Source organism: Aphis gossypii, chromosome 1 (genome assembly GCF_020184175.1).
Source record: "Aphis gossypii isolate Hap1 chromosome 1, ASM2018417v2, whole genome shotgun sequence".
Lineage (NCBI taxonomy): Eukaryota > Metazoa > Arthropoda > Insecta > Hemiptera > Aphididae > Aphis > Aphis gossypii.
The window spans coordinates 66636467-66662879 of NC_065530.1; the positions used below are offsets into that span (position 1 = coordinate 66636467).

At 29.3% G+C, this 26413-nt stretch overlaps 1 protein-coding gene across 9 annotated transcripts in view; it reads left to right on the top strand.

Annotated features, from left to right (window-relative positions):
* The window catches only part of LOC114132868 (cell adhesion molecule Dscam2), a 123196-nt gene that overhangs the window by 71381 nt on the left and 25402 nt on the right, over positions 1 to 26413 (top strand). For all 9 annotated transcript variants that reach the window (XM_027998462.2, XM_027998464.2, XM_027998465.2 and 6 more), the window contains exons 7-11: positions 14990 to 15236; positions 16576 to 16720; positions 19559 to 19710; positions 20375 to 20485; positions 21442 to 21606. In XM_027998462.2, coding sequence (XP_027854263.2) covers positions 14990 to 15236; positions 16576 to 16720; positions 19559 to 19710; positions 20375 to 20485; positions 21442 to 21606 — 820 coding nt within the window. The remainder of the gene's footprint in view (positions 1 to 14989; positions 15237 to 16575; positions 16721 to 19558; positions 19711 to 20374; positions 20486 to 21441; positions 21607 to 26413) is intronic.

Consider the following 26413-nt stretch of genomic DNA (forward strand, 5'->3'; position numbering starts at 1 on the left):
TAATAGAAATAAAATACATAAAGTATATCTATAACTATGTATATATAATATATATGCAAACGTCAAATCCTTTTGTTGTTCGACGACCCCAACATTTAGACGAAACGCATGGTGTATATAATATATATACACCCCTGTACAGTCGATTATATGTATTTACACGTGTTCGCGGTATCTATATAATATTAAGCGTGTGCCTCGTTTTACAATTATCGCGCACGAATTACTGTGGTGTACATATATAAGACGTGGTGGTGACGGGTGAATGGTACTCGTTGAATTTTCGTTTTCGAATTTCAAGAAAGTTTCGCGCTGTAAACGCTGCTTTTATACAAAACGAATTATAGTACCGTGTTTACCGCCTAGCAGACACATTTTTTACGGGTCAAAATGGCGTAATTATATAATATAGTTTTTATATTTGTATTATTATATAATGATTAAAACAATATATATATATATATTTTTCCGTTCTATTACTTGTTAGTTCAAAGTTTGTGATACGAGTGATTATTAATAACAATGTCTTATAGCAAAGTACTTCATAGATTCCCTAGAAAAAAATAGTATAATATAGGTTCTATCGCATTTTTAACAGTCGTTTTTAAACATATTACCATTATATGATAACTATTTTAAATTTCAAACTACGTGATAGTGGAAAATTAATGTGCGATTTATTGTGAGAAATCAAAAGGTTGTTCAAGAAGAATCGATCTCCTTTGTAAAAATTTTGAAAGTGAACGTTTATACTTCCTTAACTTTATAACCAATTTTGATGATTATAAATAGGTACATCAATCAATTCATTAATTTTATAAAAAGGTCTAAATCTGAGTATAAAGTTAGGTTTACTGATTTCAAAAAATTCGGAATGCAGTGTTATTATTGAACAACTGTTTTTTCTTTACCTCCTGCGAATGGAATAGTGAAGCCGAAATCGTTTTCAACTTTCTATAAAGCTATCTTACAGATTAAAATTCAATGAGTTTCAAAAAAAAATTTGATTTTAAAAGAGAAATTTAATCAAGTTCTGATGCGAACGATTCTGGATTAAATATGTTTGTTTCAGATAAACACTCCAAATTAAAAATCAAGTTAAAAAATTTACTATAAACAATGTTTGGTTCAACGTATGAATGTGACGGTACTTCTTTAAAAATAAACTTTAAAATAAATAATTTGAGATCTTGATTCACAGATAATCATTTTAACGACTTAATAAAAATAAGTTCTACCAAATAACCTCGAACTATTAAGAAGTTCGTTACAACTAAAAAATGTTCACATTGAATCAAACTTAAATAAAAATTTGCATTTGCATTATGTGTTAAAAAAAGTTGTTAAAATATTGTTTCGGCCACAAAAAGTTTAGTGAGTTCAGTATAACGTTTTGAAAATCACGAATTTTGCACAGTCGACTAGAATGTACGTCCAATACACACTCTACTGTCCCTAAATATGTATTATATTATTGTATACGGCTTAGTTGATTTGGAAATAAACTCGTCTATTCATATAATCGCTAGCGTTTTGAAATATATTGACTGCAACGGGCAACGGCACCAGTGGTATTTTCAGTACTTTTAATGTTTATCTCGATATTATACGAAACAGAAATTTCATCCTCTGCAGTGGCTTTTTTATGGTTGTGTATGTATTGTATACTAATACATTGAATCGAATACTTTATTCTTATGAATCCCCCCCCCTCCCGGTCGTTCCAACCAGGCACTAAAGCTTTTGTAGTTTACATAATAATGGACAAAACACACTATACTCTGAACTATATACTTAGCTGTACTTACGATTTATGCTGCATCACTACTACTTTCTACTAAAATGTACTTCATCTTTCATTCTGTTCTCAAAAATATAATTTTAAATGTTAATTGTTTTCAGTTGGTTTGCTGTTATATAGTGTTTTTTTTCTAAGAGACACATAATTATAGTGCTCGATAACAACTTGTAAATACCTTAGTGGCTTAGTACAAGTTTTGTTAACTATTTTTATACGTTTAAAATTACCCCCCCCCCCTCTCCCACAGAGAATCTATACAACTACTAACTGTTATGTTATCTACTTCTAATCGCCATAAATATTATAAGAGAGTTGAAAACTTTCTAGAATTTTTAAGAGTATAAATTATTATGTTTTGTAAAAACTTAATTTATCTATATTTTCATTAAATTGTATACTTATATTATCTTTAAGTTTTTATCATTTGCCGTAGACCGTAGTATAACAAATAAGATTACTGAGTTTGGGAAAATGCATATATTTCTATCGATTTGTTCTAGTATGTAGTCGAAAACGATAAAAAAATAAAAAAACAATTTTAAAAAGAGCGCACACAAAAATATTTCACTGAATAAAAAAATTATAGCGACTTTTTAATAGCCATCCCAGAAATGACGATAAAAAAAACCAATTACGTAAAAGGGTAAAAAAAAAGAGGGATACCGTGAAGTTTCGTTTGAATTCCTATACTCGTATAATATCGAGTCACCAAAACACTACTAATACCATAATACCAATACTACCACTATCACAACTACAACTAATATAATACCACTACAACTATTATACAACTACAATAATACACACACACACACTACACTTATATTATATATGTATATATGTGTGTGTACCGTATATATATATATATATATACGACTACCGCCATCATAATACAGTATTGGGGTACGTCTGTTGGCATCTTTATGTATAGTTATATTCCTATACACGTGAAGCAATACCCTATGCCTATGTAATAGTATACATATATATAATATATAAACGAGAATGTATATAACTCGTATACTCCGGTCAAATATACGGCTCACCGGACCGCAAAACTGTATCTTTTTACGATTGCAATAGCGCTCTTTTTACGATCTGTTTGGGATACTTCACGACGCATTATGCGTGTCCCAGGAGTTATGTGTATATATATATACACACACACACAAGCGAGTACGTGTTTTTGTCCAAGCTCAATTCTAATTTCGACTTGCCGACCTACCATTACACCAACACCGAATTCCGTTTACTGTTATAATACCAATAATCCTAACACATCACGATATAATAATGTATATACGTACACGTATGGGGTGATCCGGTGATCCGTTTAAAGTAAGACACACATTGTTTCTATTATTTCAGAAAACGCTAACGTTTTCGAAAACATTTGTTTTATATAATATCTCTAAATTTTAACAAAATAACATTTTTCCAAGAAAAACAAATTTTTTTCTATTGATCATTATCGTTTTGTAACACCTTTACTTAATAAAAAATATACTTTTTTTTTAATATTTTGATCCAAAAAATTGAACTCTGGACAAATAAGTTATTAGTTGTTATAAGTAATTAAATGAATGCAGTAGTGGAGCACGTTTTGCTGGGGTTTTCTAATACTTTCCCGTAAAATTCCACTCATCAAAAACTTTTTGCATACAACTCATTTTGAACTATTCGTCCAAAATTTGATTTTAATACATAGAATTAAGTACTATTAAAAATATTTTAGGAATAAATTTAATGTTGAAATTATTAAAGCACTTGATGCATTTATAAAATAGTTATATAACAATAAATAATACTAAACAATCTTGTATATTTAACAAATTAAAATTAAAGACAAAATAAATAAAAATAATGAGTGTCTACGATGCACTTATGTTCATTAATAGCCGCATCGGTTTCTTTGATGTGACATTTTTTTTTTTAACATTAATTAAGCAGTTAAATGAATAAAGTCACTTTCTCACGAATACAAAAATCACATTACATTAAATTATAAAAATACACTGTTGATCAACAAAGAAATTGTGGTACGATAAGCGATAGGTAAATGACAAAAATGTAGTTTTTCGTGTTTATCGCCTCGAATTTTTAATCTGCTTACAGATTAGGACTCTTGGGTAAAATTGTATTTTTTTTTTTTTTAGTCATAATATTTTTTTTTTGATAAAATGTCATATTGTCTATTCTTCAAATGTATTTTTATATTTTCAACTGTATTTATCAAATAGTAGACTGAGCCCTTAAGATTAATCATAAAATAATTAAAGGGACTTTTTAATTATATTGATTTAACATAGGAACTGGACTTGGGGATTTAGGACAGGGAGTGTAATTAAGTGACTTAACCAATTATGTGTGCTTTCATTGAATAAAGTTCATTAAATTAATTGACCAACTCTACTTTTCAATTCAGGCACAATAATATTATATTATACGCATCCTGAAACCATCTATGTATATGTATTATGTGTATTGTATATATTGCACGATGTCGGTCGTGTTGCACTTGTCTGTTGTTAAGAATTTATATAATGGTTATCACTGCATAAATCAGAACGGAATAGTACTGACCTAAAAAATAATAGTTCGTTTGGGTGACTAACACGTATGCCGTTTTAAAAAGTGAAATTATTTTTACCTGCATCAGTGATACGTTAAATACGTCAATTTTTCGCTATTATATACACATTATATTACAAATTTCAATATTATTATAATACCAATATCATTTTAAAGTTAACTATAAATAATAATTAATAATTATTTATATTAATGTAATTTTTCAAATTATTTTGATATTTTTAAAAATAATTTACAGTAACTATACAATACATTAATTATTTTATACAAATATTTTATTTTTACATTCATACTAATTATTCACCCAGTTTTTTAAATGAAATTAATACATATTTACACCAAACACATTTAAATCTAAATGGTTTGTGTCCGAAAATATCGGTTCTGTTCAGTTCTACACCAAGTTGAACGACAACTTTAAAACGTCCATTTGTCTTAGATTCTTAATGGGTTTGTACCGTAGAACGCCGTGTAAAACACATGAATTTCGATCAAGTGTATCACGATTTCGTTTATTAGAACTTGGGGCAGATGACAGTAACGAACGCCTTCATATATATTATATATTTGCATATACTAATGCACGGTAAAACGTGTCTGATGTTTAAAAAAAACATTCCTACTGTGTTTATCGTTTTTTACACGTGGAGTGAAAATGTACTCTTCCTGATGCGCACTGTAATACGATTCGTATTTATTTCAAATGTATTCGTGCAGATAGTAAACACAACACGAGTGTGATATAATACTAACAAATTGTTTCATTATAGACGTGTTATATACGAATTAAATTTATTCACGACGGTGTTCCACATTTAAACAATACTTAAAATATTACGATTTTTTCCCCTTTTTCTTGATCCCTTAAATTCCATCTGAATTCTCTCCATAGTTAACAACAGCATAACAATTTAAAGAATTGTATAAAAATATATTCAGTATATTTTTGTTCTCGGGAAAAACATTTACACCTTATGCTTTCAGGAAAAAAAATATACTCACATTCCGTTAATATATAATACTGTCAAAGCGCTGCAAAAAAAAATTAACCGGAATTTTAATAAAACTGTTTAGTTTATAAATATTTGAATAAAACATACCTTTTTTTGATACATTCTACTTCAACGCAAGAAAAATAAAAATATTTATCATACCATTGGAAATATAAATTACTTCTAGCTGTTACTTCAATTTTTAATTCATTATCATTTATTATTTAAAATTATATTTATTTTTAAATTAGTCATATTAAACTATATTTTTAAGTAATTAATAACATTTTTATTGGGCGTTTAATGTTCTATTTATAACTTTGTATGAAAACAGATTTTTACATTTATGGAGTAAATTTTAATTTTTAAGTATATATTTTACTATTAAACACTAGTTAGCTTAATATAGGTTATTAATTAAAATATTTCACTCATTATAAAATTCAATGAAGCAATAGATCTATAGTATTTGCGGTAAATTTAAATCATCATTCATATAAAATATTTTAATATATTTTAACTATTTAAAGAGATATTATTTAGTATCAACCGCATTTAAATATTATAATTAAAATCATGCGTATAGCTTAACCTGAACCTGTAGTCCTTTATTAAAATTAAAATTAAAAATCCATATACTGACATTGTAGTATTATAATACTGTTCTATTAAGTTTATTACAAAATTTGATACACAATAAATTACTAATTTCAAATCTGAATTTATTTTTATTTAAAGCGTAATTTTCGTAGCTTGAAATCCTTTGAGGCATATATTTTGATGTTCTCTATAACCGTAATTGCGTAAATTTCCAATATAGCATCGAGTTTAATTAAATATGAAATAATGACGTCAATACGTCATGGTGTTTTGGGATCATTGTGTCGGCTTCCTGATAATGACGTTTAATTGTAAATTTTAGGTTGTCGAACTTAAACAATCTCTAAATTTATTATACTAATATAAATTGTGTTTAAAACAAACATAAAATATTTTAACCTATACGTAATGTGTTTATATTTTAATTACAATATATTTTTTTTTTTACAAGAAAGATGTATTAAATAATCAAATATCTGTAAATGAATATGAACATAATCCATCACTAAAATGTACATACCTATTTCCTTCAAAAAAAAAAATACAATTATACAATAATTGTATTTATATAGTTAATATCGCGATTAAATAATAGAGTATGATAAAATAACTTATTACTACCTAAGTACAACTTTGAATGATTTTTCATTTCATACATTTTTCAATAACATTTAAAAGGTTTGGAAAAATAATGTTTACAATTCACGCGTAGGTAATAGATAAAAAAAAATAAAAAGCCAAATTGTTGTGAAAAAAATAATTTATCTCTCCATATATATATATATATGTATAATGTATATAAACATATATCATAATATATAAACACGATTGACATAATAATATATTATTTAAATCGCGTCGTCAGTGCAGTTCACGGTAATTCAGTATACTTAAATCGAAGCCCAATGACGAACCAGAACGATTTTCGAGCTGGTTTCCGACCGTATTCGTGTAATATACTTAGGCAGTATATATATTATATACGTGTTATCGAGTATATTATATCGCGCGCGCACGGTCCCCCGCGGGTCAGTTTGGCCGGTAATAAAATAACCGTCTGGAGTTTAAAAATCTTAGCGTCTCGTTACGCTGCACACGGACATACTCGCGTGTGTGCCACCCGTTCCGGGCCAGTCGAAAATCCGCAATCGCTTTTGTGCGCACGACATCAATCATCCAGGACAAATCAATCATTCCGGCCGTCGGTCTTTCCGCAGTGACTGCAGCACGACCCGTTCCTGTGAAATAACTCTGAAAAACTCCGGTCGTTCCGGCGAAATTCATTTTTCACCGACTCCGGCACGCGCGTATAATAGCGTCTATAGTAATAATAATGGCGGATCCGTGTCCGAAATAAAAATATGTAGCCGGAGAAAAATCAACTAGGACCGGCGAGTCGTCGGAATAGAGTATTGGTGAACACTGCACTCTCCGGTGTTATAGACTCGAATCCTTTCAGCGAGCTTTCACGAATTGGCTAGAAAAAACACGACTTGTTTGTTTTTACGTACACATATACCGCGTTGACGGTGGCAATACCATACACGATATATTATTCTCTTGACCGATCAACTATTTTTGGTTGTGACGCGAAAGAAAAGTCGTTTTAGAAACCTACTGCTCGCCAATTAACTACTGTAGTTTCTGTTGCTCTTTCTATATTCCTGGGACCGTGGCATAATTCTTCGTTTACGCGTTAAGTCTGCACGCCCAAGGGTATATCCGCTGTAATGAATATACTCACACACGAATAACAATAATATTATGTAGGATGAAAGCGTAAAATTTGTTTAACGTAGGTATATTACTGTCAATAATGTTTGTGTATTATACAAACAACCAACGTCAATCATAATTATTACATATTATATAATATTAGGTACAATATGTGTTCACATAATTTCAAAATAAATATCAACATAAATAATGTACTGCAGCATTATGTTTGTGTGAGCACCTATAGGTGGTTTGTAACGAGTCTGAAAATCAATAACCATTACTGTAGGCTTACTAGGCTTAACATAATATTATTATGCACCTGCACATGTTCTAATACACTGCGCGCGCGTATAATAGTTACGGTATAACACCGATAGCTGTGGGACATATTAAAAGTACAATTATGTTTTTTCGAAAAAAGATCATCAATAACAAAAAGAGGTCTTTGTTATAAATATAACGTATATTGTATTATAGTATATACATCAACGCCCAAATATTTCGTCTGATCACATTTCAGTCGAATTATTTATAAAGGTGGTTATTATTTTATTAATTAGAAAATAATTTTTTTTCGACTTTCTAACAACTATATAGATCATTTTCAAATTAATTCCATGAGTTAACTAGTTAAAATATCCTTTTAATAACCCGGATTCTTCCGATTACATTGAGAAATAATACTATAAAATCATGTTTATTATTATTTATATTTTATACATATATGTACCCCTAAGTATAATTAAATCAAATTATTATTTTTATTTCAGGTACAAATGTACAATGGTTTTAAGTATAAATAAACATATCAATAAATTAACTAATTAATTTCTTGATTTAACAATTCGGTTGACAGTGCTAACATATAATTGCTTAAACCTACTACATAGCTAGACTATAATAATAGGATACGTATGAGGTAGATATTTATTATTATTATATTATTATTATTATTTTAATCGCAGTCGTGACTTTGATAGTAATATAAAAGATTAATTGATTTTTTTTTCATATTAACTTTGAACATTTAGGGTTACATGTTATGAATTTACTTATTGACATTTACTTATTAACCAAAAGTCGACTTGATTCGATACCGAATAAGTTCATTTTTTCCACCGACTTTTCGACCTTTGATTTTAATATTATAAGTGTATATCGTTGAATCGCAAACATCGCATTATGCATTAGAATATTTTAATGTACTATACTTTTATTGCCTACCGAGATATGTAGAAAAAAACATTTAATAGTGTATAATTTGTACATACACGACGCATTAATTGCTCCGTTACATATATACATTACATACGTCGCCATCCACTTGCGCGTAAAATAATATGTTACAGACTAAACGAATGTCGTGTACGACGTTACGTTGTACGGCTGTGCCTACATAAATAATGTGTACTTGCTCGCTTACTCACATGGTTTCCGATTCGCTCGAGTTTCTCGATTTTGTGTACAATAATTATTCCGTCCTCCGTGGTCGTATGCGCTATATAACCACACATAGTGTGTATATATGTTACAATAAATGAATATGTTACACACATTTAATGCGAAACAATCGACTTATATATAAATGGTATATATTGTTTGATGGATATAATTTCTCGCACGAAAGTGCATATTTTCGCAACGTTTTTAAATTTAAAAATATATAATATAGATGAAGGGTCTCCAAAAAACGGGAAAACATTCGAAAGTAGTGGTGGTTCAAAGCATCTGTGCTAACACAATAAACAGATAATAATAATGGTCCGATTATAACCGTTTTCTGCAACGTGCAGTAGTTTTATAGGGTTTTTTACAAAAATGGTTACATTAGTTTAGGTGTTAATGTATAAGTACGAATAGACACCGTCTTACAGACAACATTAATTATTGTGAGACATGACATTTTAAACCTTTGAACTATTAATTGTAGGTATATTACAATAAAGTTTCTGTTGCAAATACATGTTTATAAATATTTTTTTTTAAATACTTCTTGGCAGTTATTTCATATTTCCCCGTTTTTCTAAAAAAAACAACTCTAAATATATATAAAATTGTGTGTGTGTGTGTGCGTGCGTAAGTTATAATAAAAATAAGACATAAATCCATTCCACACTACTAAAAGATGTGACGCGTTTACAAATTGAATGAGATGTGTATATTGATAGAGGAAGTCCCCGGGGCGAGGATGGGATGGTGTGGTAAAGCACGATTCGGAACAGAGGTGGTGGATTTTCAGGAAATTAACCGTGTTTCGAGAGTACAAGCGTTTCGGGATTAAAAAGAAGGGACGTTGACTGCGCGGGGGGTAATACGATAAAAACTTATTGAAATTAATTTGCTCGCGTCACACACAGCGGCGGTATGCAATAATCGCGCGCCACTTGTTTTTGTTATTTTCTCAAGATTTCCGTCTGAATGATCCGTATGAAATAAAATCTCAATCCAACCAACATTATATAACAATGTGTTTCGACCCCAGATGGTAATAATAATTATTGGGCATTGACTATATTTAAATTAAAAAGTCGTTCGATTTCTTACGGGATTTATTATTAGCGTTTAATCAAATTAAAATTTTAAATCTTAAATGTATTTAAATATTAATTTGATGTAATTAGTGTTCCCGTTATTTAGCAACTACAGTGGCATTGAACTATAGAAGTACATTTTTCTATGAGCAAAATCCAAACAAATCCAAAAAGAATCTACCCAAACGAATAATTTAAACATGGACCTTGGAGGCTTTGTCCATCAAACCATCTCAAAACTGAGTAAAAAAATACATACTTTAATATCAATAATTAAAATAAGAAAATCTCTCTATTATATAATTTTAATTGGTAGACTGTATTAACATTTTCATTGGGTAATGTGTAGGTATAGAAAAATATTGAATTAGTAATTTAGCTAAATTTAAACTTCCAAGTCTCCATTGTATATTTTTCTATAATTAGGTACAATAACAATGTCAATAATAGTTTAAGAGGAAAAAATCGTTTTTTTATTCATTCATAATATAGGTACATTTTTTTTTATCAAAGTTTGAACTATAAATTTCTATAAGAAAAGTTATACATGTTATAATATATCTTTAAATATTAGGAAGAATCCGAATAATCAATATTCAGTTATCATTTATTTTTTATTTTGGTCGGTTTACCGTGTATTATATGTTACGGATTGCAGTTGCATTACTATACTATAAGTGCTATATAGATTGATTAGATACTTAAAAATGCCAGTTGTATCCAAATATAAATATCACACCATTGCACAATTTACATACATTGAGCAATCAGATCTCACCTAATAACTAACACACCAAAGCTCACTTATTCGCTTTTACCACTAAACCACCCCATTCATTCTAGCTATGTATGCTTAAGTATCCCGGATAGGTTCAGAGCAACTGATGAGTACCATTATTGGTTATTGCGTAGTTATTACGAAATTAGGTGTATAGGAAAACGATTTCACTTGATAAAAACCACCATATTTACAGAGCCGTAGATTTTTTTCATATCATTCAAAAATCATTATTATGTTGAAATCTGTTTTTTTTTCTTTTTAAAACTCGAATCAATTTTCTTACATAAAATATGTAAAAAAAAATAACAAAAAAGCAATATGGTGCAACAATCATTGTATTTAAATTTGATTTCTAAACTATGGTTAGCAATTTGACTAGTGTGAGTTATTTTTTTCACGTGAAACTATTTTTAAAAAACAGCATAATAATATATTATAAGGACGTTGGAGCCAGTAATTTATTAACAAGTAAAAATGCATGCTTTATATCTATTTATGTGGTATCTATACAAAGAATCATTTCAATGATCAAAAACGAATTTATATGATTAACGATCACGCTTTGTAGAATAATCGGATTTTGATTTTTTTTTTATCAAAAAGAAGAAAAAACTTTAAGTTCGCGTTAGATTCTAATTTTTAATTAACTTTAAATAACGTCAGACAAATACATTTCAAGATACTCTACAATTTGTGATGTATAAGACGTATTATAAAAGTTTAAACTTCTGACAATTAAGTTTTTAAAATCAAACTATAACGCGATCTTTAAGTAGATCCGCTTTTCTAATAAAAAAAATTTTAAAATGTCGAAATCTAGTTATTTAACGAAGCATTGAGAGTTTTTTATGTGAGGCGAGTTTTTTGTACTAGAAACGATTCGTCTTTTCAAATGCTTAATGCAATTATGTAATATATAATATATATAACAGTATGCGTGAAAAACCACTGATTGTTTATTGCGTCTCGACTGTACGACCGGCAACGTGTAATTATTAATTACTAATTACACAGTCACATATTATTTACACGGTGTAGGGTTTTAACGTCGACACTGACGACAAAGACGTTTCGGAGTATATTAATTATACCAAAGGTAGGTGCGGCGCCGCTATCATGTCCCCTCTTTTAATTATATATCACTGCCTACTACTTCTAAATAATTAGAAAATCCGTTGGATTTCGGTTATACTTACCTGCTGTCCCCAATTACCTACTCGAAATTATTTCCGCCAATATTACATTATAATAGTGGTATAGAGGTCGTAGGTATAGTTTGCTGCTACGGCAAATAATTTCCCGGCGGCTGTGTTCCCGGGGGAAATGTCGGCAGACTGACTATCCGTTCTACGCTAATAATATGTCCATTAATGTAGCAGTCCATTATCCGAAATGTTACAATATTATTAGTACGTCCGTGCGTTTCTCCAGTGTTACAATCATTGTGGACACACAACATATACGCACGTTAACAAGACATTTTATTTTTGCGGAAAGAAAAAAAACCAACCTGGTCTCGTATTGGGTATAATAAATATTGTTCAGAGAAACATAATAAATAAAAACATGTCTTATTATAATAGTAATAAATGTCGTCTTTGTTGTTCGATAAATACGGTCTACTCGAATTTTAGCTTTTGTTAGCAATGAAAACCGTAACCACCAATGGTTATTCATTTTTCACCATTTTTACGTTTTTAATATTTGTCTTGTTGTGTCCGATATTCGACAAATTTCGATGACGTCCAGCCGAACGGAGTTTGTCAAATTATACGTGAGCATCATTTACCCTTCAGGTAAAACATTATTCGGTTGATCGTTTGCGCATCGCACGTTTTTAATACATTGTACCTACTACTTAACCCTTAATTTATGCATATGAGAAGAAAAAGTATTACCTTCGTTTAACTACATTTTTTAATAAATTAATATTCACATAACAAATTACAAAACCCAACCTGTATATAAATTTCGTATAAAAAACTATCAAAATAAAATGGTCGTTAATATTATCGGTCATTGTCTACAAACAAATTATAAAATTATAAAAATCTTTTACAATTAAATTATTTTCAAATATTTTTGAATTTTCATCTCAGTGTTCTTAAAAAAATCTTGACTGTTTATTTCCCCCTGACAGGTAGTACGATATACTTAAAACGTACGATACGCAAATGACCATAACCAAAATATGTTTTAACTGGGTCATAAATGATGTGCTAACGACAAATTCTGATATTTTGTACTCGTCTATCATTTTTCTTACCTACTACATTATGAATATAATAATATGTAACCTGTACTTACCTATTAGTATCAAAACAAAAAATACACATACGATCATTATTTAGCGTAGATTGCTTAATATCAATAAATTATATCTATGTTATATTATAATATATATGTTACATACATTCATGTAAGCTAGTATACAACATATTATTTATTAAATTGCGCAAATATTTTTTCTAAAGACACTTTGTTACTTCGTTTATCTGGTTTTATATTTTAAAAAGAACGTGTATATTTATATAATCTGCACGTCCTCTGATGTGGCTTTTGCCAAACGATCTTAATGTATCCCGAGCATTTTTTAAAACGACGTCATGTTTTTAAACAGAAATGAACGAAAATATGAAACGGAGAAGTAATGGTAGTGATATTATATAATAATATTATGCTTAAAAAAAGAAATATGAAACGTGACTCCCAATGGAGAATTTAAAAAAATTGCATTTTTACAAATTCCATTGGGACGTTAAAAATACAATAAATAGTTAATGTAATACGAGGTAAACATTTGTTTTTTTTTTTAAATATTTTTACGAACTGTTTTTATAAATGAAAAACAACAATTTTTTCTTAAGACAACAGTTAAGGAAAGGTCAGGTTTTGTACTAAAACGAATCATTCTGTATAAATCGTTATTAAAAGTCAGTAGGTATAGGTGCATTTACCGCCTACTTATAAATAATTATACAACACGAACAAATAATACTCGGAATAAATTGAAACTAAACTCTGTCTTTACGAATAGGTATTATTATACCATCATAATATTATAGTCTCCCGTTGCTTTTGTTATCTTCTAAGCCAGCTTATACGTGCGTATGTGCGCGCATACTTCAGCGAAAAGACGCGTTCGCGTGAGAGCACTGAGAGCGCTCAAATACGTATCGGATAGACAGATTCCCTACGTTTTTCAATTGTTAAACGTCTTTCTAAATTAAAATTCTCGAGACTCCGGCTAATAATAATTGGCTACCTGTTTATCGACGAGCACGGTAATCCGCTTTATTGTTCACGTATATAACTATTTAAGCTAGCGAGAACTATGTAGTTCAGCGACTCCGCGATATATGGTGCGACTTCATAATAATGTAATAATATTATATACTCGAGACGTTATGAAATCGCGTCAAAACAATTAACGTCACGGTGGTGTAAAAAATACAATAACTTTTGTTTGACAAGATCGCGTTATATACCTACTAATACTACATAATATAATATCACTATATTTGTGGATGGCGAGCAAAAGTCTCATTCGGTGGCCAAACAAAATAATAACATAATTGGTTTACCATGTAAGCTTCATGTGTGTACGATTCGAATGTACTGTCGAACGAACGTATCGCATTGAAAATACCTAATAATAGATTATAGCATGGCAGTAGCGATTCGTTTGTATTATAGGTTTGATTTCGTCTATATTAAGTATCGTTTTTAATCGTTATAATCCCCCACGAATAAATTACATATTTATCTTCGAAAGATATTACGTTTTCAATGTTTCGTATATACATAATATATATGTATATATAACTTTACTATACTAATCAAATAGTATATCGATCGCGCGTACATTGGAAATCGTCCACTAAAAATCGTGATCTTTAACTTAAATGGGTGGAAATCCTGTAGAAACGTTTGAATTTATTGTTATTATTCTTTTTTTTGTGTTTTTCCACAGATCATCCCGGCCACGTCGACAGTCAGCCTGAACGGGCAAACTGAGCTGAGGTGCATGACATCCTCGTCGAACGACGGACCGCACTCCATCACTTGGTACAAGGACGGCAGGGTGATGGCGGGTAGAGCGCAGAGGGAAGTCTTAAGGCTCGTGTCGGTCAGTCGAGCCGATTGCGGCACGTATCAATGTCTGGTGCGCAGGGGCGACGGAGAGACGGCCCAGAGCGCGGCCACCGTACGCTTGGGTGGTGAGTAAATCAATTTACCGTATTTTTGGCACATCGTGCTTGTTCACTTTTGAAAAAAAAAACAAAATAGATACCATCAAAACATTCACCACTGAAAAATAACGTTTAAATAATTCTACTAAAACACGTATAATGTTTATGGTACTCCACCAGCACTTTAACCATACGCTGACGATGAAATTATAATAATAAAAATGAGAATATTAAATAAAATAATAATTAATGATAACAATATAAGCTTTCTATAAGCAAATCCTCCCTTCTTCCCCACACACAACGATGGTATCATTATATTAATCCTCGCTTTTATTTATTTAAAAATCACGCGGATGGAATCAAAATTCGTAGTACACTCCAACGTTACAAGAGGAGAGCGGTTCGATGGTTTTCATTTTTTCTCCATTGGATTTTTTTTTTTCATCATTTCCATCCGATGACTGATGAGATATTTGAATGTGCACACCCGAGCGCGACTACAATTTTTTCAAAAAAAAAATCCAATTTACGTTTAAATCAATTCCCACACACGCGCGACAACAATAACGTGCGCACCGCAACCACATCGAAATTAAAAGCGTTTGATCGTCCACGCAAACCACTGCTGCATAATAATAATATATTACCCAATGTGTTCGGGACGAGAAAACATTCAAAATAACCTTGTTTTTTACAAATTTTTTTTACAGTAATAATTATTCAACTACGTATATATAAATTACGCTTCGATAAGTTTTCTTGTTTGTGATTTTTGACTACCTATATAAAATGTAAATGTATAGACCTTGAAAATTTTAATTTAAATATAGTTTGGAAGTATATAGAATGTGGTCAAAATACTTAAATATAATGAGTCTGTAATGTATAGACTTTCATTTTCAAAGTTTCATATACTCGACAATAAAGTTTGAATATGCAATCAAAATATAACTTTAAATATTTATTGAGCCATTGTAAGCCGTGGAAAGTATTAATATATATTTTAATGACAAATACTTCTACCAAAGTTCAATAAATATTATTCTAAAATCTAACTTGATTCGAAAGTTTTACTCTATCACACATTAATAATAAAGCATACTCTTAAACTTTTTAATGTACGTACTTACTCACATACGGCTCGCTGTATAGTTATTAGTTTATAATTGATTTTTAAACAAATTTAAATACGAAATAAACAATTTTATGTCAAGATAAACTTTTCTGAAGTAAATGTACAAAAATAATACTTCGTACACAATCAGTATGACTTTATGATAAGAACATAACCATTGTCCAAAAAAAAAAAAAAATGAAAATAATTTAATTTTGTTAACGAGTGCTATAAATTGTCGTTCACCAGACGCCCCGCCGATTATGGAGTACACGTTCATTGAGCAAACACTACAACCTGGCCCGACAGTGTCGTTAAAGTGCAGCGCGTCTGGAAACCCTACACCGTCAATGGCATGGTCGCTAGATGGTTTTAAATTACCAGATCATCCGAGGTGAGTGATTTTATAAATCATATATACGTAGTCTGTCCTTTATAGACAGTGTATACTATATATAGTACAATAGAAACCAGAAAATAATGATTTACTGCAGTCTGCTGAGGAAAATAATAATATATATGAATATCACGTCCATATTTTGTTGGCTATAACGGTGGTTACAGTTTTATTTTAATATTTACCTCATAAAATAATAAGTGAGAATACTTATAATATAATATACGCGTTTACTAAAAAATATTTGAATTTTATCCCTCTTAACGATAAAAAATGAACAATTACTTTGGAAAAGAAACTTTATTTGACATTTTAGTTACAAACTGTAATATTAAATATAGTTCATTTTCTATTTTGTTTCATCAATCAAAGTCTGTCCGAGACTCCGAAAATCTACAAACAACTTGATATAACTTTCAACACAGTTATATTCAAAATCAGCATAAAAATATTCTTATTCTAGACATCATTTTGTTGTATAATATAAATAAAATATTATATAATATTACATAATTTGTATCAGAGAATCAGAATGCTTTATAATTATAACAGTTGATGTTTAAAGTCTATCATACCAATATACAGTTTGATCACAAATTATTTTAACAATAAAATATCTTAGAATATTATTTTATACGAGAAAATGTTAGACCGTCATGGCACGGTAGATTGTGCCAAAATTAAACAGTGCCAACTGTCGGTAAAATCCGTAATTGTGTCCATCACGCAGAACTTCAAACAACAGCCCCAACCCACAGTATAAGGTCATCAAATACCAAGAATGAGTGCCAGGTTTAATTCTTAAAATGATAAAAAAATAACTGATTTTCCTCCTTAAAAGTTCTATCACTGTTGTAAATAAATAAAAGTGAAAAATTTAACATCAAAGAAAATATCCGAATGAAAGTCTATAGACTAAAGATTCTTTTCCAACTGAATTCACTACTAAAAGTCAGTTCTTGAGAAATTCAGTTGAAAGATTCACACGTCGATGAACGCGTTTGTTGCTAATATCGACATTAAATGAATGAAAGAACACATAGTATTTTCGTGTAACAATCGGATACATTAGTTAAAAAAAAAATTCTAGTAAAAAGTTTTAAAAATCGACACGTAAAACCTTTTAAAAATATATATTTTATCTAGTAAATAAAAATTGATTTAAAATACATCAAATTGGTAAGTGTGGAAGTTAAAATATTTTTATAGTATTAGTATTGTTTCAAAATATGTCAATTATTATGATAGCTATAATATAATAGTAATTGTAATTTTTCCTTGGTATATGATCAATAGCTACAGTAATATAAGTAATTACTAATTATAGAGCCACTTTAAGTAGCTGCATAATATAACAGGGCAAGTTAACTATGAATGTGGTTACGCCGCATTTTCGTATATAGTGTTACTAGCTGTCACCAGTGTGCTCCACCCCCGTAGATAGTTGTTTGCAAATTGTGGGGCTGTTTCTTTGTCTTATAGTTATATCGATCATTAAATGCTATAAAATGTACATATCTTATACCTACGCAAAATAATAATAATTTAAAGTGTTTATACATTCTCATAAATGTACTTAAAGATAATAAAAACAATTTTTTTCTTACTTTAATATCATTATTTTTACACCCGGGAAATAAATATATTATATAATAATATTATAACGTCGTTAAATGAATAACAATAATGATTATTAAACAACAATACTGGGCATGGCATTCTGTGGGTTTTCGCTTCATACAGCCAATCAGTGCGCTACTAACTTACTACACTACTTTTCTATTGGTTATTACTATTGGATACGTTTTAACCTATCTTAACTAACTACTTGAGTATAAAGATTAAGTACATCAGTCGTAGTTAGAACGCAGTGATCTATACTTCAAACCCCGCAGGACCGTTCATAGCACCGAGCCGTTGTCACATTTCATATATATCGACAATAATAATAATTGATTCATCGTCGATTCTATATTCACATTCTGAGGTGGGTCGTAGGCGATTGCTTAACTATACACTTTAAACGATTATTTTAATGTATTATAATATATAATGCATTGCGTCGAAATTCGAATTTTACAGGAGAGACACAAAACTTATTTTGTGTAACTTATTATATTCCATTTTTGAAATAAATGAAATAAAGATATATACTAGCTGTTACTATAAGAAAACGTAGATATTTTTCTCGATTTTACACCAAATAGTCAAAATATTGGACATGTGTGTTCCCTATCAGGTATAACGGTAAAAAATTTGGTGACGATAATTTGAACGGTGTTTATTTGTATGCATGACGAAAAATTGAAACTTTTTTTTTATAGTTATAGATTATACCACAGTTTATATTTGTTTCACTAGAAAACCAACATTTTTAGATGAATTTTACCTCTCCTTATTTTTGAACCAGAACACTATTGTAAATAAAATAACTTAAAAACTAAACACTGTAAATAAAATTTGTCTTGATCATATTTTTTACATTATATTTATGCCATCTATCAGCTGTTACTTTTATAGCTCGGTGTTTTTTATTATTTATCGATTATTTACACATCATTTACTTAAGCTATTTCTTAAAAGTGAATAATGATTATTTAAATATCGATTTAAAAATTATACGCTATAATATTATAGGTTATAAACATCTAAGTTAATAAACATTATAAAATTAAATATTTTTATCATTGTTAATTGATTAAATCGTTTATGATTTTCTATTTTCCCACTAATTTAATGTGTATTAATATAAATGTATACCATTTAGTTATGAAAAAAACCCTCCAAAATATGTTTTATCAATATGAAGCTGGGTTTAAAAAGTTCAATTTTCAGATATTTAATTGGTCAATACGTTACACTGCACGGAGATATTGTTAGTCATTTAAACATTTCACAAGTTTTGGTGGAAGATGGAGGTGAATATACGTGCACAGCCAATAACCGAGCAGGAACTACTTCGCATTCTGCTAGGCTTAATATATATGGTAAGTTATACTACAAATAATAACTTAAAATCTTAACTTATGTAAAACGCTAAATAATTATCAAAACTTATATCTAATTTCTATTGTCTAAATATGGGTAATTTTACACGTACATCATTAATATTGGTTACCTCCCACAGGCTAATATCTTATTTGTATGTATTATATAAAGGCCAAAATCTATTAGTATTGAAACTAAAATCATTACATAAATTTTAACCCCTATCCCTATAGGCTTTGCGTAAATAAAATAAAACTTAAAATTTTGATTATTATATTTATTTATAAATATTTTTTTTAAATAATTACTTACTACCTACAAAACTTTAAAATTTATACATTATTAAAAAAAAAACATGCCAAGTCACCGGATTGTTCAAAATATTATGTTACCTAGTCAAAGACTTAAGGTTCAACCAAAAAATAATTTTATATAGGTAAACATACAATACATCATTGTTAATCAAACCTATTCATGACATTTTTAATAAAATGACCAACTTTTCTTTAAATATTTTTCCATAAATACATAAGAAGTAATTATTAAAATTCTGTATTCTATATAATATGAATAAAAAAATCTATGAACCTAAGCTAACCTTACCCATTTATTGAAATAATTTTAATCATAATGTATACGTTTATCTTACGCAACCTTTTGCAGGTGATCCGTACGTTAGACCAATGAACAAAATAACGGCCGTGGCCGGAGAAAACATGAAGATAAAATGCCCCGTTGCTGGATATCCGATCAACGAGATAAGATGGGAAAAAGGTTAGTGATACAGATCATCATAATATATCATATTATATATTATATATCTATAGTATTCCTGGGCTCCTTTTTATAAATATATTGTACATACCTATATCGTGTTAAACCACGAAATTGGACAAATCTCGGAAGATTTTGAAAAAAACGCAGATAGTACATGTCCCAAAATCTTGGACAAAATGTCATATTTGAATTTATGAAAACATAGTTTTATCAATAGGTATTCAACAATATTATTTAAGAAAATTCTTAGTGATTATTAAGGAATAGTGATGAAAATAATAATATTTTTTACGATTGTTAACGATTATTATTATCGAAAACCTCCAAACATTTAAGTAGGTACAAGAAACAATTAATTAATAGCAAATATGTGCTTAACAATAAAATATTATTAATAATATTGACGATTCAAAATTTGTTAAAATGTGTTTTGTATTGAAAAAAAGGATAGACCTAATAATATGACATATGGCAAAAAAAATAAATAGAATTATTTCAAGGTAAATAAATTAATATATGTATATAAAACAAAATTATCTCAAAAATATATTTTTTGTTGCATTTTTATTATTAAAATATTTACTATAATGAACTATTTTAGGCATATCTTATGATTTATTCGCCAATAATTATTTTGTGAATATTTTTGTATCATTTAATGTTTTTAATGGACACTGAATACCTACCATTAATATTTAGTATAGTATTTGTAATATAATTATACTTGTAAAACAATATAATTTATTTTTTCGTGATAAGTGTTAAAGTCGTTAAGCCATAAATCGAACTTCCTGAACTTAAAATTTCGAAACACAACATTTTGATCAAATACAAAGGGCATTTTGCATTTTTTTCTGTAAATTTCTGAAAATCGCCTAATTCACATATAAACACATATATTTATACGCATTCGAATAACGTGCTTATTTCCAATTTTCCGTGGACCAATATAGATGGAAAAGAATTACCAGAGGACCTGAGGCAGAAGACCGACTTGCAGTTGGGCGTGCTGTCCGTGATGTCTGTGCAAAAAGGAGTGGACTCAGGCTCATATACGTGCATAGCAAACAACAAACACGGACATTCGGCCAAAATGACTACTTCGGTGGACGTGATCGGTAAGGTTTTGATATGCAATAGAACGCGCATCGGCGGTTCAAGGGGGTTCCGAGCAATGTGATTTTGATGGTTGGAATACTCGGTATAGTGGTGACGCACAAACGAGGGTTGTTCGGATATGGATTGCCACCACCACCCTGGCGCATATATTGTATGATGGTTTGTGAAAATACTGATTTGACGTGACTTTTTTTTTTTGGGCGTTGATGGTTGTGGGGTTGCAATCACGTAGGTGGGGGTATCAGATAGGGTGTAGAATGAAGCAGCTTAAATTTAACTGGAAAGTCACCGACCAAAATTATTGCACATACGTAATACCTACATGTACATGTATTATGATATATTATAGAAAAATTGATTTCTCGACTTGTCTCAAATGTTTTAAATTGCAATCGCAGTGAAAAATGTTCCATTTAAAAATTGTTTACATAACAGTTTCTGCCGTTTTTAATCAATACAAAATATTATAACGAGTCATAATTATCGAGAATTGGAATTTTAATCTACTTTGTATGGTTTCCAGTTGGCTTTGAACCCGCTTAGTTCTATATTTAAAAAAAAAATTGTAAAGGTAATTTATTTTAATTGTTTGTTACAAACACTATAACGTTTCATTAGTTACTCTATAATAAATTTTAGTTTTTAATAAAATGATACAAAAGGTTAAATTAAAATTAATTATTCATGATATCATTCAAATTATTATAAAATCGATAGATTTAAAACCTATGAAATTTATCATAAATATTATGATTATAATTATTTTTTCAAAGACAAAATCTTTTAATTTAATTTTTTAAATTCGAATAAGATACACCTAAGGCCTTATAGTATATCATTATTATTATTGTTAGGTGCAAATAAGTAATCTAAATTATATGAATAATTTTAATGTACAAATAAAAATTTAATTTAATTGAAAGACTTCCATTAATAATAATTTCATTAGTTAAATAAATTTTATCGGTAAATATTTATTTGCATAGCATGAAATAAATAACGACTGCGTATTGAAATTTGAAATACATTATGTTTCATACATATTCGTATAGCCATTACACGGATATAAATATAATATAATATTATTTTAGTTTCTAAACAAAATGTAATATATTTTACGAGCAATTTAATATCAGTCATTAACATACATTGAATTCATTAATTTCCTGCAATAAATTTATTAATTGCGCCATTCAATTTTAACGAGGCCACCCTTTGGACAACCTATAGGTTTATCGTATTCTATTCATGTCAAAAATAATAGATTTATTGACGTTACATTAAAAGCATAATTTTTATGTCAACAATCAACATGATATGACATTCTTAAATTATTTGAACAAATTAAAATTTCACCATGTTAAAAAAGAAAATCTTTTAAAGGTAGATCCTTTTATTATTTATTATCTTAATTGCACAATTTCATCCTAAAAGTAAATGAAGGTACATTTTCGGTCGACAATTTTGACACTTTTTAACAGATTTTAACAGATGAGTGGTCCGTTTTTTTTTTTTTAAAAAAAAAAAGAAACTTAATTTAATTATTAGTGATGAACACTTTAATTTGAAATAATTAAGTAAAAGATAATATTTACATACTATATAATAATTACTATTTCACTCAAACATATTCCCTTTAATAATTATTAATAATTGTAAACCGACTAAACCGTCCATACACGTTAATATTGAATTTAACATATTATATTGTTATAGTATTACGACCGTAATGACTAGTGTTCTAATAATAATGATTAATAATAATATTACGTTAATGTAATGGATACTAGTCTGAACACATACTTCAAAACCAAAACACACATTGTTTCCACGAGCCTATATTTGCTATAAGACTAACCATTTCATCAGCGTGATGCATATAGAATACCAAAGTAAATAATTAAAATTGCAGAACTTTCAAGTGCATGATCAAACACTATAAACAAAAGTATCATCGTTTCGTTTTTAATTGAAAAAGTTTCTGTGCAGACAAAATATCATTGTAAGATCGTTTTGATTTAAAATGCATTTCACTGCTATAAATATGAATTCCCTTAAAAATTTGCTCGCCTATAGTCAAAAAATAAGTGTATTTTATCGTTCGTATAACATAATACAACACCTTATCAAACAAGAGTATCCGTTTTAACACCGAAATAGTATTATACCATATGATATTATCATAATGCGTCTGTGAAAAATTATCCATCAAAGAAAATATTATATTTTATACGGCAGTACATTAGATACATACCTATTGTATAGAAAATATAGACACTCAAGTACACAATACGATGTTGGAAAACCAGACATGCATTATAGAGTACAAAATCGTGTGTAGCGATTGGAAAATGTACCTGACCTTAATTCCAGAAAATTTATATTCTTCATATAACCAGATGATATTCCAGAATATTAAAACCACGTGATCGAGTGGAAAACGAATTTGTTCTAACGTTTTACAAAGAAGAAAAAGGTTCCTTCGACACAAATATTTCACGTGTTCACCGAACGTGTATATAATATATATTTTTAGTCACGAACTCAACTTAAAGCACGCGAAATGGCTGCGAACGCAAATTGTGCAGTAGCGATAAAAATTCATAGTCATCACAATGAATTTAAAATGCATTTACTTGTTGAGTGCCGTGTTAAATTCAAATCGCCTTTCCAAAAAAAAAAAAAAATAAGTCATTGAAACTCCGAACAACCTTTGGCGGGACCACGTATAGAGGGACTTACATGAAAGATTCATTTTCAATATGTTTGTATTTTTCATTCGCCCAGGCCGCCTTGAACCGATTCTATATATTATTACCAACAAAGAAAATATTTCAGAACGCACAATTTGATTTCAACTAACAGTATACGATACGGCAGTACTCTGTGTGTGTTTTCTTTTTAAGTTTTACCGCATTCGCCGCCAATGGCATAATTTAATTTATAACTTCAATAAATCGGGAGTATAAAAGAAACGTTTAAAATATAGGTCGCTGTAGAAAGCTTTTCTACTAGCGACCGTATTTTTTCTTTTCGTCTGTAGTATATCAAAATGTGCTTGTTCCAAAAATATTTTTCATGCACGTGTAATTATGATTGTTTAACACAAATGTTTATTTTTAGCAGTTTGAGAAATAAATAAAATAAAAATTTTAGTCTTCGAAAACCAATTACCTATAATATTGTATTATATTATATTTATACTGTTTTGTGTTACGGCTGCACATCGTTGTCCACGACAGTGGAAGTGTGAGAAATTCCTACGAGTACAACCGAAAGAATTTTTAATAGATTATAGCACCACATTCCGCAAACGTAAATTGTATATTGACCGCAACCTTTTTTATTCTTCAATTCGTTCTCTTTGCCGCCATCGCATCAAAATGATTTGGCCGTCGGTGCACCGCTAAACGAGATTTTCTTATTAATGCAAAAACTTGTACGAGGTATTGAAAAGTTTTTTTTCTCTATTCGCACTAACAACAACGATTACAACATTTATAAATTCAAAAACGTTTCGATAATTTAATTTTAATGGTTAGTAAAACTTCGTTGCGTAACGACCGAGTTTACCACGATTTTCGGTGCAAGTTGGATATTATTTTTTTTTTCAATGTTAATAAGTCTGATTTTGAAAGTTTAAATTTTGATACCTCAATCATTATCGTTATTTTGTAAGTGTATGGGTATAATACAATATATGTATACAACTAAAGTTATTAATTCTCGTTTTTGAAAGTTACTGTATACAAAGCAAATAATATGAAATATTATATTGTATTCGCTCTCTCCGTCCTCTGCACCGTCGTTGTTCAACAAAGAATTCACATTTTCTAGTGATTTTAAGAGGAAATAATAAAATAAACGCACAACTGTAGTTTTAAACTGTATACAAGGCTCAAACATTAAACTAATGCAAATAACATGACAATAATTTATAAGCAACTCTCGTGCAGTAGTGCTTTATGCCTTATGGTATTATTTTAATGTCCTTGACGTGAGTGTAACGCATCGATGTAAATACTGAACTTAATATCATAAAAAAAATGCACTGCCATAAAACCACGTAATGCCGAGACATCAATTGCACTGTACAAATAACTAATATAGGTACACATTCGTCATCCCACTCGCGTTCGCAATAAAAAGCTCGATTCCGATACTGTTAATCGTTACCGTAATAATACATCGCAGTTGGTTGGATGTGAATAATATAGGTACTTAATAATATTACCTAGATGATAATAAAATAATATTATACGTCGTCCATTCAATCGTCTTCTTTTGCGACGATCATTTTTGTGTTTATCGTAGTACTTTTCGTCGAGTTCTGGATACTCCTTGTGACTACATAAAAAATTGATATGCACTGTGAGTTTATTATATTATATCCAAGCCCCAGACACAGTGGTAATTTTACTGAAAGCCCTTTATACTATTATACATTCATAACATTACGTTCGCAAGCGTGATAACTTCCGAGTCGCCGGACTGTAAAAACTTATCGTTCGAAACCGTTCGACGACGTTACGACGAAATAACTTTTGGCGAAAAGAAAAATATATAATAAAACTCACCGGTAATCCGATACGCGATGACCGACAAATCTGATAAACTTTTTTTTCGTACATAACCCTAATATAAAGTAGTTACAAAAATCCCAATGTCAGCCGACTAAAACTTCATATATCATTTTATTTATTTTTTATTATCTATTCATTTGAAAGTTCTAAACAGTGCTAAACTGGGAATAGGAATTTCAAAAAAAAAAAACAAAATTATTAATTTAATACTCAATTTACGTTA